General features: G+C 46.9%; 1 protein-coding gene across 1 annotated transcript in view; it reads right to left on the bottom strand.

Moving 5' to 3' along the window:
* Window positions 1-12,249, bottom strand: part of ABCA4 (ATP binding cassette subfamily A member 4) — a 126,490-nt gene that overhangs the window by 24,250 nt on the left and 89,991 nt on the right. The window contains exons 31-37 of the mRNA XM_003784271.3: window positions 10,453-10,547; window positions 8,555-8,587; window positions 7,174-7,279; window positions 6,971-7,045; window positions 6,570-6,739; window positions 4,346-4,523; window positions 562-677 (exon numbers count right to left, since the gene is read on the bottom strand). Of these exons, the coding sequence (XP_003784319.2) occupies window positions 562-677; window positions 4,346-4,523; window positions 6,570-6,739; window positions 6,971-7,045; window positions 7,174-7,279; window positions 8,555-8,587; window positions 10,453-10,547 (773 nt within the window). The remainder of the gene's footprint in view (window positions 1-561; window positions 678-4,345; window positions 4,524-6,569; window positions 6,740-6,970; window positions 7,046-7,173; window positions 7,280-8,554; window positions 8,588-10,452; window positions 10,548-12,249) is intronic.

The following is a 12,249-nucleotide window of genomic DNA, read 5'->3' as shown; positions in this document are numbered from 1 at the left end:
CATTTTACAGATGAGGAAACTGAGGCTACAAGGTGAATTATTCATCCGTAGTTACACTTGTAGGACCAGGATATGGAGCTGCATGCCAAGCTCCACCGTTCTCCTGGACATAAGCCCAGCATCCCTGCATCACCCTCTGGCCCTGACTCAGGAGCAGCTTTTCAGCTGGACTTTACTGTGTACGGGTAACTCTCGCCAGTGGAGATGGAGACATTGGATGGACAGGTTGGCCACAGAGGAATCAGAGTCAGAGGTGGGTGGGGATCTGGGGTGTGACTGATTTCCAGGCTTGGTCAAGGCCACAGTTTGAAAGGAAGAAGATTCAGACTACATGGGGCTTCTCTCAGTGTCCTTGAATGCACCCAGACCCAGAAATACCTCCATTGGTCAGAGATGGAAGCTAGACACATTCCCAAGCGGCAGCCTCAGACCCTGCCTGGGCCTGGGGGTTGCACTTGGGAGATGCCAGTGCCACAAGAAAGCCCAGGTTTTCTCTCAGAAGACAATGCCCCTCCCTGGGCCTCCCTTCAGGGGTGTTAGCTAACAGCCCAAACAACTTACCCATACAGCATGAGCAGTGCCACCAAGGCAGGAAGGTTGTCCGGGGAGGTGTAGGCTTTCTTCTGAAACCCAACGAAGATGCCCACCACCAGGCCAGCGCTCACGGCATAATTCATCTTGAAGAGAGAACAGGAACACAAGTCACTGACCTCATCAGACCTCTGCTTTCCGAACAGAAGAGGAAATGGGGGGAGGGACCAGGCCCTTCCAGGGTCTAGGATTCTGGGTCCAAGCAGCTCTTGGCCAGAAGACATATGCCAAGCCATCCCTCATCCTCCTATTCCCCCCAGCCCTCATCTCCCTGCTCAGGGAACCTTTAGCCTATACCTTTTGAAAGGGTAAATTATAAAATTCCACCCAATCTCTTTCTAATTGGTTACAAAGTCCTGTGGATTCTATTTTCTACATGAGTCCAGAATTCAGAAGAATTTTAAATATGGGTTTTGCTTTCACAGAGCACAAACAGATGTTGATGCCTCTTTAAACAATTCCATGCAACAGTCATTAGGTTGTACATGGAAAGGTGCAGAGCCACAGGAGGGTCGGGGAGGAGCCACGGTGAACCCCAGGCAGGATGACAACCAGAGAAGGGTGAGGAGGGCGGCCCAGCGGGGGATGCTGCGGCCCCCCTGGGATGAGGAGCAGGACGAGAAGGACCTGTGTGCAGCAGGGGCAGCTGCAGCAAGAGAAGAGGGCGTCCACCCAGGGAGGGGCCCTCATTACTCACAGGTGTAATGATCAGGTAGGTAAATGAGATGGTTACAGGTGTAACACTCAGGTAGGTAAATGAGATGGTTACAAGTGTAATGCTCAGGTAGGTAAATGAGATGGGCTAATGTTGATAGAAGCCAGTTTCTCACTCTTGGGCAAGGAAATTACAAATATAGAAAGACAGAAGCCTGGCATGAGCCCTGTGATGTTGGATTGGAGCTGGGGGTTTTGGTGAGCTCATAGCATTCAGTGTACAGTCAGACACAGAAACACAGATAAGTGCGCGTACATCGGTGTGTGCACATATATCTTCCCTAATTCTAGCCACTGAGAAAACCCGAGATCAACTCCAGCGGCCATGAACATATCTGGCACCCAGATCTTGGTTTCTAAGGGACACTTCTAACTGGGAGAAACCAGGACCGCTTGGGGAGGTGGTTTATTCCAGAGTGGGTGAGGGGTAAGGTTGAGAAGCTGGTACAAGATATTCCTGGAAAGTTCTGCTTTCCAGAGAGCAAGGAGGTATGCGAGGAGGATACGGAAGCCAGCTTGCAGGGCTCCCACTGGCCATGCTGTGGAAATCAGAATGTCAAAATAAATGATGCTGGTATTGGGTTTACACAGGAATTATGACTGCAGACAGATATTAATAAATGAATGAATGAATTCGTGGATAGTTTGATAACAAACAGGATATTTACATTTCTTCAAAGTACCTTTTCCCCAAATTTTTCTATAAAGGGGCAAATAGTAGCTTTATAATGGAGAGGACACAGTCTAAAGTGATCAAAGTGAATGTCATGAGTCACAGGACAAAGTGGAACCAGAAGCTAGTAGGTAATATATGATGAGAAGAACACTGGTCTGCTCCACAATGCCGCTGCAGAGTGTGTGCCCTCAGCCAGGAGGAAGCCTCAGACTAATTCACAGTGAAGTGCATTCTGCAAGACAGCTGGCCCGTAATCTCCAGAAAGGGCAAGGCCATGAGTGTTAGGGAAAGACTGTGGAACCATTCTGGGCTAAAGGAGAATCATCACATGCCTGATCCTGAGCCAGATCCTTTTCTACAAAGATTGTTGGGCCAATGGGTGAAACCCGAGTGAGCTCTGAGGATTAGGTGGTGGTGGTGTATTAACGCTGGTTTCCTGTGGAGGGCGGACAGTGTGTTATGGTTGTAAGGAGCAGGTCCTCAGTTGTGGGAGGTACGCATCAGAGGCGCTGGGGTGTGTGTATGGGGAGGAGAGAGGGAACATCTTCTTGAGAAGGTACTCTGAAATAGCTTAGAAAAAAAAAGTTTTGGACTATACAGACAACTTTTCTGTAAGTCTGTAACTGTTTCAAAATTTAAAAGAAAAAGAGATAATGCACATAAAAAGATAAGACTTTAAAACATCATATATGCACTAAATAAATGATGCAAACAATAATTATGTGTTCATTGATTCAACAATGATCCCCAAGCATGGGTTGTCTTTTTGCCACTGGCTAATGAAGGTGATAAGTTCCAAAAATCTAGATCCTATGGCTCAGATTCCAGGCCAGCTTTAACGCTTTAGAGCATCAGAAAGTCTGCACCGACAGTCTTCAGTGGGCTGCCAAGGGTCTACCTTGCTATATCCCCTCCCACCTCAGACGCTCAACATAACCAGACCTCCATTAGATTAGTCACCACTTTGGGGAAGCTCATAGAGTTCAGTGTACATCTTGCTTGCTATGTATCCCACTCTAGGCTCTGGAATCTCTGTCTGCAGCCCCCGGCCCTCCCCCCAGGCCAGCCTGTAGTGTAAATCCTACTTGTCATCTTTTAAAACAAGTACAATAAAAGCAGCAGCACTTTAACCAGTAGCTTTTCCCTGCAGGTGAGCCTAGCTCTTTTCATGTTAAAATTGCAGGGACAAGGTGGCCCCTGCAGGTGACCATCTTGTCCAAAGAGAGGCTTTCAGGTTCTGACCTCCCTCCCCAGATGTTTGTCTTTTTTCATGTAGAAAGAAGAGAGAGGAAAGAATTTAGTTGCTGCTGTTAATTTCTGGTTTTGCATTGTTAAGCGATAGCCACTTGACAAGTTGAAGACAAAAGAAACATCTTTGGGAATCCCAGTGTTCATGGTCATTATTAAAAACCATGTGGAGAAGGTTATTTGTGTTGGTCTCCATTAGTTAATAACTTATCATCACAGAAGTGGAGGCTCACGTTGGTCTTGGAATGTTGAGATAAAACAAATGCTCTCATCCCTGAGGACACTGGGCAGGTGTCATAATGGTCCCTGCTACAGTGTAACTCAGCTTTTGTTACCACTTCATTTTGACCCTCTGGCCTGTCAAAAAGTACTTTGTGCTGACCCTCCCCTGTCCCCATCCTGCAGGATTAAATATGTTTTCTTCATTTTCCCCAAAGTGGTGGCTAATCTAATCTAATGGAGGGCTGGTTATGTTGGGGAACAAAATAAGGCCACTGGGTAGGTTGTCAGACTTAGCAAATAAAAATTTAAGATGCTCAGTTAAATTTGAATTTCAGATTAGCCAGTAATTTTTTATATAAGTGCATCCTATGCAATGCAATGTTTGAAGAGGGATGTTCTTCTACTAAAAAGTACTCATCGTTTATCTGAAATTCATGTTTAACTGGATGGCCTATGCTTACCTGGTGACCCTAACACAGGAAAAGTGTAATCCTTATCCTTTTGGGTGGGAGATTTAAGAAGGGATGGGGGTTAAGGACCCCCCTGGTATTCCCAGGAAGGCCAGCCTTGTGCCTGCGATGCAGCAATTATTCAGGGGGGTCATAGCTCCCAGTGCAGGAAACAGCTCCCACTCGACAGCTGCCAAGCTGCACCCTGCGTCCTTCCCAAGCTGCACCCCGTGTCCTTACAAGCAGTACCTCACATCTTTCCCCAGCTTTGGGCTCCCAGCTTTGTGCCTTTCTAAGAAGATGTTGAGGGACAGCAGACACAAACAAGTGTCCTTGGCCCAGCACCTTCCTTCCAGCAGTCCTGGCAGAGTGAGAACCCCTCCCTGCTGTGTCCCCTCCTTCAGAGCACACACAGGTGAGAAAGGCGCCATGAGCCGACACTCACCATGTCCCAGAGGAAGTTGGTCAGCCAGTAGGTGATGGGGCTCACCCCACTGATAAACTGCAGGTGCTTGGCTTTGTTCACTCTCTCCTGGATCAAATAAAGGACAAAGCTGGCTGGGACGAAGGACATGGCGAAAATCACGCAGATGGCAACCAAAGCGTCCACTGAAGTGGTCAGCCTGCAGCAGGGCCGAGACACAGGGAGAGAGAGGTTAAGGAAGAGCAGACTCTAGGAACCTCACGGGCTCCCAATTTCCCTTCCCTGGCAGGAAGCTCGTCCTTCCACTGAACTGCCTTAATGGATCTGGGTCAACACTAAGTGGGTAGTTTGGGGTTATACTTTCTGCTTCATGTGGCTATTTCTAGATAACTATTTTTTATTACATTTTCTAATTATTTGTTGTGGTATATACAAATAAATGTTTATATTAACCTTATATACTTCAATGCTCTTTTTAGCTCTACTAATTTTTCTTTAGATTCTCTTGAATTTTCTATGTAGACAGCCACATGGTTTTGGAAATTTCCTTCCTTCCTTCTTTCCTTCCTTCCTCTCTTTCTGTCACCCTAGTGACAGTGCCATCATAGCTCACAGCAACCTCAAATTCCTAGGCTCAAGGGATCCTCCTACCTCAGACTCCTGAGTAGCTAGGACTAAAGCCATGTGCCCCAACACTTGGCTACTTTTTCCATTTTTAGTAGAGATGGGGTCTTGCTCTTGCTCAGGCTGGTCTCAAACACCTGATTTCAAGTAGTTCTCACACTTCAACCTCCCAAACTGGGATTACAGATGTGATCCACAGCACCTGACCTTATTTCTTCTGTTAAAAGAAACTATCTTATTAAATCACATTTTCAGGAAGCACATCCTAAGTTGAGAAAGTGTTCATAATATAAATTTAAATGAAAAGCAAGCAAGCAGGCAACTTATACAAGGGCTTGGCTCTATTCACTTTTTTATGGATCAAAGAGAAGGCATCTGGCTGAGGGGGTAAGTGGGGCTGAAATCCAACCTGAACTTTGTGTACAAGCCATAACCCCTGGCGTGACAGTGCCCACCTCAGGACATAATGCACTTTTAGTAAGCCATACAAAGGCACCGTATGTAGTAGTCATTGCCTTGTTAAAACTGCAAATAGTGTCATCTATAGTAAACTTAGAATAAGTGACCGGAGGAGAACACACAAAAGTGTTTAGAGGAAACAACCTAAACTATGTAGAGTTATGGATAATGAGCTATAAATTATATTTAATGAATATACATTATTTTATAATCACAGGGAGATTATGATTTCATATTTCGTATTCAAAAGGCTTGGCAGAAGGTACAGAAACGTGGGCTGAGTAAGAATGCACATGGGATAGTCTAGGGCAGGTGTCCTCAAAATATGGCCTGCAGGCCACATGCGGCCCGCCTAGGACATTTATCCTGCCTGCCGGGTGTTTTTGCCATCACTGCTTGTCCTGCTTAGCGGCTGACTCGTCCCGGGGCCTGCAGTCCGGCCCTCTAATGGTCTGAGGGACAGTGAACTAGACCCCTGTTTAAAAAGTGTGAGGACCCCTGGAGGGTCCTACGATGTCCAGAGGAAGGCGCCATAGAGCTAAGGCTCAAGTCTCAGACCATGAGTCTGGGCACACGTTCAGTAGCACTGAGTGGACTGGAAAGTGCAAGCAGGGACCCCTCACTCAACCTTCCAGAAGAAATCTACCCCAACAAAGGCAGTCCCACCACACGGGGCTGGGACAGAGCAAACAAAGGCGTAGAAGATGGGTGTTTCCCCTGCCAGAAGCTGTGCCGTGAGCCTAAAGCTTGAGAAAGGGGAAGCTCTGTGCATCTCCACAGCAGGACCATCTGGGGGAAGTTACTGGAATCTAGAATAATCACCACTGAGGAGACAAAAGATCTACAGAACTTTGCCAGTTCCCGGCAGTCATCATGTATGCTGGCAGGGAGAATAATTGAGTTCCAGGAGCAATTTGCTCTTGAGAGCCAAAAGGGAATGGAACTGGATAGAAACTGACTTTAAAAATAAATGTGGGGGAGAGGGAATGGCCATGCAGTTTATTGCACGAGGCTTTTGAAAGTCATCCACTCGTCTGTGCCTGACTATACAACACTGCCACTGGGCCCTGCACTTCATGTTAGTGTAAATCCTCTTGGGGGCATCCACAACGTGGAGGAGGTGATGAGAAAGCTTTGAGGCTGGAGGGCCATGGTGGCTTACACTGTAATCTCTGAGAGCTGCTCCTTGGTCAGGTTCAGGGGCTGGCTTATGACGGTGATTCCATACTCCTCGGGGTCCCTGTCCTTCGGGAGGCTGGCCCGCAAGATGGCGCTGTGGGCCACGTTGAGAAAAATGACCATGGCGTGCCAGCCTTTGTTGTTAAACCACACCTAGAGGGCGGAGGTGACACCTGAGAGCTGCACTCTCAACAGCTGTTTAAAGAAAAAATCAGCAACAGGAACAAGAATGTGAGGAGGAGGAAGGGTTTGGCAGCTGGGAGACATTCCTGGATAGATTTCAGCAGGGGGGAACATGGAAGTTAATTAAGCTGGGAAAGTAAAAATAAAATAACCAGCTCATATGCAGTTTCAGCGCTAGGGCAGGTGATGTGGGCCAGGTACCTTAATGTTCTCTTGAGTTTCTAGATGTTTAAGGAAATCTGACACTTCTTTAGAGGCCTCTCTGGTGATAGGGCCCTAAAAAAAAAACAAACAACATATAAACAAGCAAGGGCTTTTTCCCCCCTTAAAAATATTATGAGTTTTTAGTTTATGATAGTTAGCAAGTTGAAAATCCTACCCAAATCTCCAGTCTGTTTACATACCCCGCTCATGTTCATTATTCGGCCAAGGTCGCTTAGAAAACCAACCAGTGCTTCCCCAGTGATGGGGATACCTGGGAGCTTTCCTCCTATGGAAATTCCTCCATACCTGATAAGGCAACAAGAAATCCTCCCATCAGTGCCATGAACTTCACCCCCACCAGTAGCTCTCTTGGTTTCTGTGGGGAAACAGCTACTTTGGGGGGAACTGTCTGGACTAGCGAGCAACGTTGCTCCACTTTACAAAAGGCATTTTACTCTTGTGTGTTGCCGCCTCCAGGATGAAGTCTTGACCCTCTCTTGGCCTAAACAGCCCTTCTGAGACTGGTCTGCCCCCCTCCACCCTCATCCCTGCCCACATCTGGCTTTGCCAGCATATTCCAGCCATGTGGAATCGTTTGCAGAGCGCCGAGTGGCCCAGGCTGCCTTTGCAAGGCTGCCGGCTTCCCTGGGGCCCTTTCCCTTTCTTGAGCATCTGGCCAACTCCAACTCACCGTTTGAACAGCACCTGGATGTACTTTTAGCTGATCAGGACCTAGTCATGCCATGCCCATCTCTTGGGGCCCTCCCCATCTCCTGCCCTGCTCTGGCTTCTTAACAGGGATCACTACTGCTCGGGAAATTTAAAGCAATTGTGCTAGAACACCAATCTGAGCATGTCACTCTCTGGCTTAACATCCTTCCGTGACAGGATAAAAGCTGAACTCCTCAACAGAACAAAATTAATTTTCCGGTTAAGCAAGGCAGAGGGGGAGCTCTTTTTTTCTCAGGACCTCAAACTGTTCCCTCACTCTTTCTGCTTCAGCAGAGGCCCCAGAGTTCCTTCCAGGGAGCAATTCTAAAAGCTGGACTTCACTTCATGGTTTAGAATCCCCCCAGGACAGCAAGTCGACAGCAGACCTGTACCCATTCTGGAGGTGCAGTGTCTGAGGGTGGAGGTGGAGGGGAGGCAGCTTGCTCCTAGGACAGGCTTTATGATTTTCCAAATCTCTCGAGCCTCTTGGATGCCTCAGGAGTGGGATAAATCTAGGCTGGGCCAGACCTCCTGAAGCATAAAAGGAATGGGGGAAGGAGTGTCCAGGTTTATCTTACAGGTCCCTCTCACTGGAGAATCATAAACTTACATACTTGAAGGTTTTATAACCTTTTATGGGTGAGGATGCTCTGGAACTCCTTATCAAGGAACATAATCTCCCATTTATGTCCTCCAAGGAGATACCCCACTGAATTTCTTCTGTGTCCAGGGTGTCCCTAGCCAGGTGACCTTTAGGACGTGTTTTGTAAATTCCTGAGCGCATATGGGACAACCCATCCACATGGCTTTTACGCACAATTATTTTAAATAGATCTGAGATTTTAATCTCTTACAAAAAGAATTTCTTACCTCTGTTCATTGACCCAGAATTTGCTCTTTAAGCTAAAAGCCAAAATAACATCATGTGATGAATATTACAAGTACAGCAGTGGTGTTAACTTTCCTCCCCAAACATACATTTTAAAGACTGACGTCTCAGTCTTCAGGGGCATTTTTGCATTTCCTGATATCCAAGCAACATGGAAGCTGCCCAGCCTAGAGGTCAAGTCTGAACATACACACACAGAAAGGACTGATGTTTTCCACCATGGCTCTCCTAGTCACATCCCATGTGCTGGGCCTTCTGAGTGGCCCTCTTACCAGGTCTTATGTCAGAGCCGTGTGCCCAACCTAGACCCAGACTACACGGCAAAGCCATGTCAGAGTGGAGGGAAGGCTGCAGCCCTCCCCTCCTCCCCCTGCACAGAAGAGACTCTAACAGTCACCTGCATGCCCAGGAGGGGGCCTCTGACTCATTCCTCAGCCCAAAGTTAAGACATTGGATTTTAGGGCAGCACCTGTGGCTCAGTGAGTAGGGTGCCGACCCCACATACTGAGGGTGGTGGGTTCAAACCCAGCCCTGCCCAAACTGCAACAAAAAATAGGTGTTGTGGCGGGCACCTGTGGTGGCCCAGGAGTTGGAGGTTGCTGTGAGCTGCGATGCCACAGCACTCTACCGAGGGTGACAGAGTGAGACTCTGTCTCTAAAAAAAAAAAGACACTGGATTTCAGACAATCGGGGTTAAAATGGCAAGATGTGAAATGAGCAGATGCCAACTCTTTTTTTTTTCTTTGCAGTTTTTTTTGGCCAGGGCTGAGTTTGAACCTGCCACCCTTAGCATATGGGGCCAGCGTCCTACTCCTTGAGCCACAGGCACTGCCCAGATGCCAACTCTTGACCCCAGACTTCAAGCCTGTGAACTCTCATTGTCATCAACCACCAATCACAAAGAAATCCAAATGCCATACTGCACATCTGCTGCGGGGAACACAGTTTGGGCTGGTTGCTGTTTATTTCCCTTGAGTCCACTGTCTGCCCTCTGCTTTACCTTTGGGCTTGGGTGGTGGTCTCAGTTTTGCCAAGTGCTTTCACCATCTGCAGTGTATTCTAGTTAATCAAGCCCATTCCTCCCTTCAGGGATCTAGCAGGGGAAGCTGAAAGTACTACTGAAGTTACCACAAAGTATGTTTTATTTCAAAGCCCCAGGGCACCTACAGACTGGATCAAGCATCCTTAGGACCCTCTCACCTCGAATGCTCTTGTCCAGCTGCTTGCTCTGATAGGAGATGCTTAAGCCCTTCCACCCTGGGCGGGGCTTGCTTAGAACAGCTGCAGAGCCCTGAGAACCAGATACTTCTCGAGGAGTACACTGGCATTTTATAAGGCAGTGATAACAGGCACTAACTCACAAGCAGGACAATTGCAGTTGATCTGGCCAGCCCCTCACCTGCAGAGGCTCAGACCCCAGCCCACTGCCTCTTTCCTTTCTGGGTCTATTTTTTTCCTTTCTCTTTTGTTTTTGATTCTTTCTTTTCCCTCTTGGCTTCTCTATTTTTCCCTCTATCTTTCCCCTCTGTTATTCTCCCTCCTTCTAAACTTTGTCTCTCTTTTTTAACTAGTTAAAATATGTGGCTATAATACTGAATAACTTCTATGCTTTTCTGATATTATTTTTAATGGTGCATAGGTTAAAATTTAAGACAGTTTGTCCTAAATGTAAAAAAAAAAAAACCAGAATTAATCTTAAGTTGCATTTTACTTGCATTATCCCTCAATTGCTTTTTCTGTTGAATGAGGCCCACAAATTAGAAAAAAAGAAAAAGATTTCACTTGCCCTGATCATAGATAAATCATAAGAGTAAATTATCCTTAGTCATTATTTTCTGCAGGAAGCCAGGATAAAAAGCATAAAAGGGTCTCTTCTCACCTGCTTTTTATGAGAGCGGGATACGTTTTTACCAAGAAGTCGGAGATGTTCCTGTTCGTAAGGTCTTGGAGAATTTCAGTGCTGCGCTGTGTCCTCTGAGGTAATAAGACACCCATGTTAATAACTTGGGCATTGGAGGCCTTATAGTTTGTGAAACTGCTTGATCTTCTCCAAAAATTATTGATGGAGAAAATGCTAAATAAAGCACTGGTATCTCCCAATTGAGAGTCATCTTTGATCTCTCTTTTTTGATAATCCTTTGACAAGACAGAGTGGCTGAACTAAAAAATCTTCAATGAATCACTGTTTCTCCACCTCTGATACTGCCCCCCTACCCAAACCACCACCCAGGCCTTTATAGAAACTCCCAAACTGGTCTCCCTGATCCCACACCTTGTCTTCCACATTCCATTCTCCACCCTGAGCCAGAGTGAGCTGTAAAAATATAGCCAAACCCCTCACTCACCTTGCTTACTCACTATGCTCTAATACCCTACAATCAAATCCCACCTCATTGTCAAGGTGGTAGTCCTCCCAGGAGCTTCTCTGGGCCCCCCTCTGTGCTCTCCCCTCACTCCTCCTCTGCCCTCTCTGGGTCTCAGCAGATGCCCCTCACTTCTGACTTAGCTTTGCACTTGGAGGATCACTCTGCCTGGACACTGCCTGCAGGGCCTGTCCTGCCCAGCTCTCAGTTCAGATTTCATTCTTCAGACAGTATTATTCTCTCTCTCTAGCCACTCTCTGTCATCACATTCTGTTGTGTTATCTTCACAGCACTCACCTCCATCTGAAATCTTCCTCCTGGTGGACCTGTTGTTTCTACCTGTCTCGTATCCCTGCAGGATGTAATTTTGGTGAGAGCAGGGACTCTGCCTGATTTGTGGGCTGTTGTGTCCCCAGCATAGTTAACACAACATGTTCGTGAAACTCATGAAGGAATTTGAACAGTGCCCTACAATTTGCAAATCACTTTCAAAATATTTATACATCTAGGACTGGAAGCTCATTCATCAGAAGATTCTGGAGAATTCCAAAGTGCATGAGTATGGCCGCTAGGTGGCAATGTTGCTTCAAATCTAGGAACACATTGTGGTCAGTTTCTCAGCCAATTTCACAGGTCAGTCATAAACCTTCCGCAGAAGCAGCTGCCCTGTCAAGGTGCCACCCAGGCATAACCGAGACAACTTTTGGTGGCATTAAATAGCGTTACCTTTACACTTTTGTACACTTTCTATCTCCTCCGCCCTTTTCCCATTTGACTTTCCCTCCGCATGGACTCTTTCCATCTTATTCTGTTCCCTTCAGCTGAAAAGAGAACTAAATGCTCCCCGTGTACAGACCCTGTTCAATGCCCTGCATACGTGATCTCACTAAATCCAACCCTCTGATAAAGAGGAGTTTTCCTTTCATGTAAAGACAGAGAAACGGATTCAGAAGGGTTATCTGACTGGCCCTGGGGCACAGAGCCGCGTGGTGGCCTAGGAACAGCACCTGGTCGTGTGACTCCTGCCCTTTTCACTCTGTCACTGCTTCTCAAATCGTTGAAGTTTTCCTCGCCACACTCCCCTGGTGGAATCTGGGCTGGAATAAGTGCTGGTGTCTGGGATAGTCTGTGATAAATGATCTTCTACAAATTCTGTCACATAAAATACTCCTATAACTCTATGTCCATGTTTAACAGATGTCAGGGACAGAACGCCCCCACCTCAGAACCCACCACTATGCAAAGAATGTTAGAGCAGGAAGGGCCCCTAGAGATGGCCGCATCCACCATCCCCACCTCTGAATCAGGCCCAT

Source organism: Otolemur garnettii, unplaced genomic scaffold (genome assembly GCF_000181295.1).
Source record: "Otolemur garnettii isolate 467f Iridium unplaced genomic scaffold, OtoGar3 scaffold00010, whole genome shotgun sequence".
NCBI lineage: Eukaryota > Metazoa > Chordata > Mammalia > Primates > Galagidae > Otolemur > Otolemur garnettii.
The sequence above is the reverse complement of the archived record's forward strand: the minus strand, read 5'-3'. Positions and strand labels throughout refer to the sequence as shown.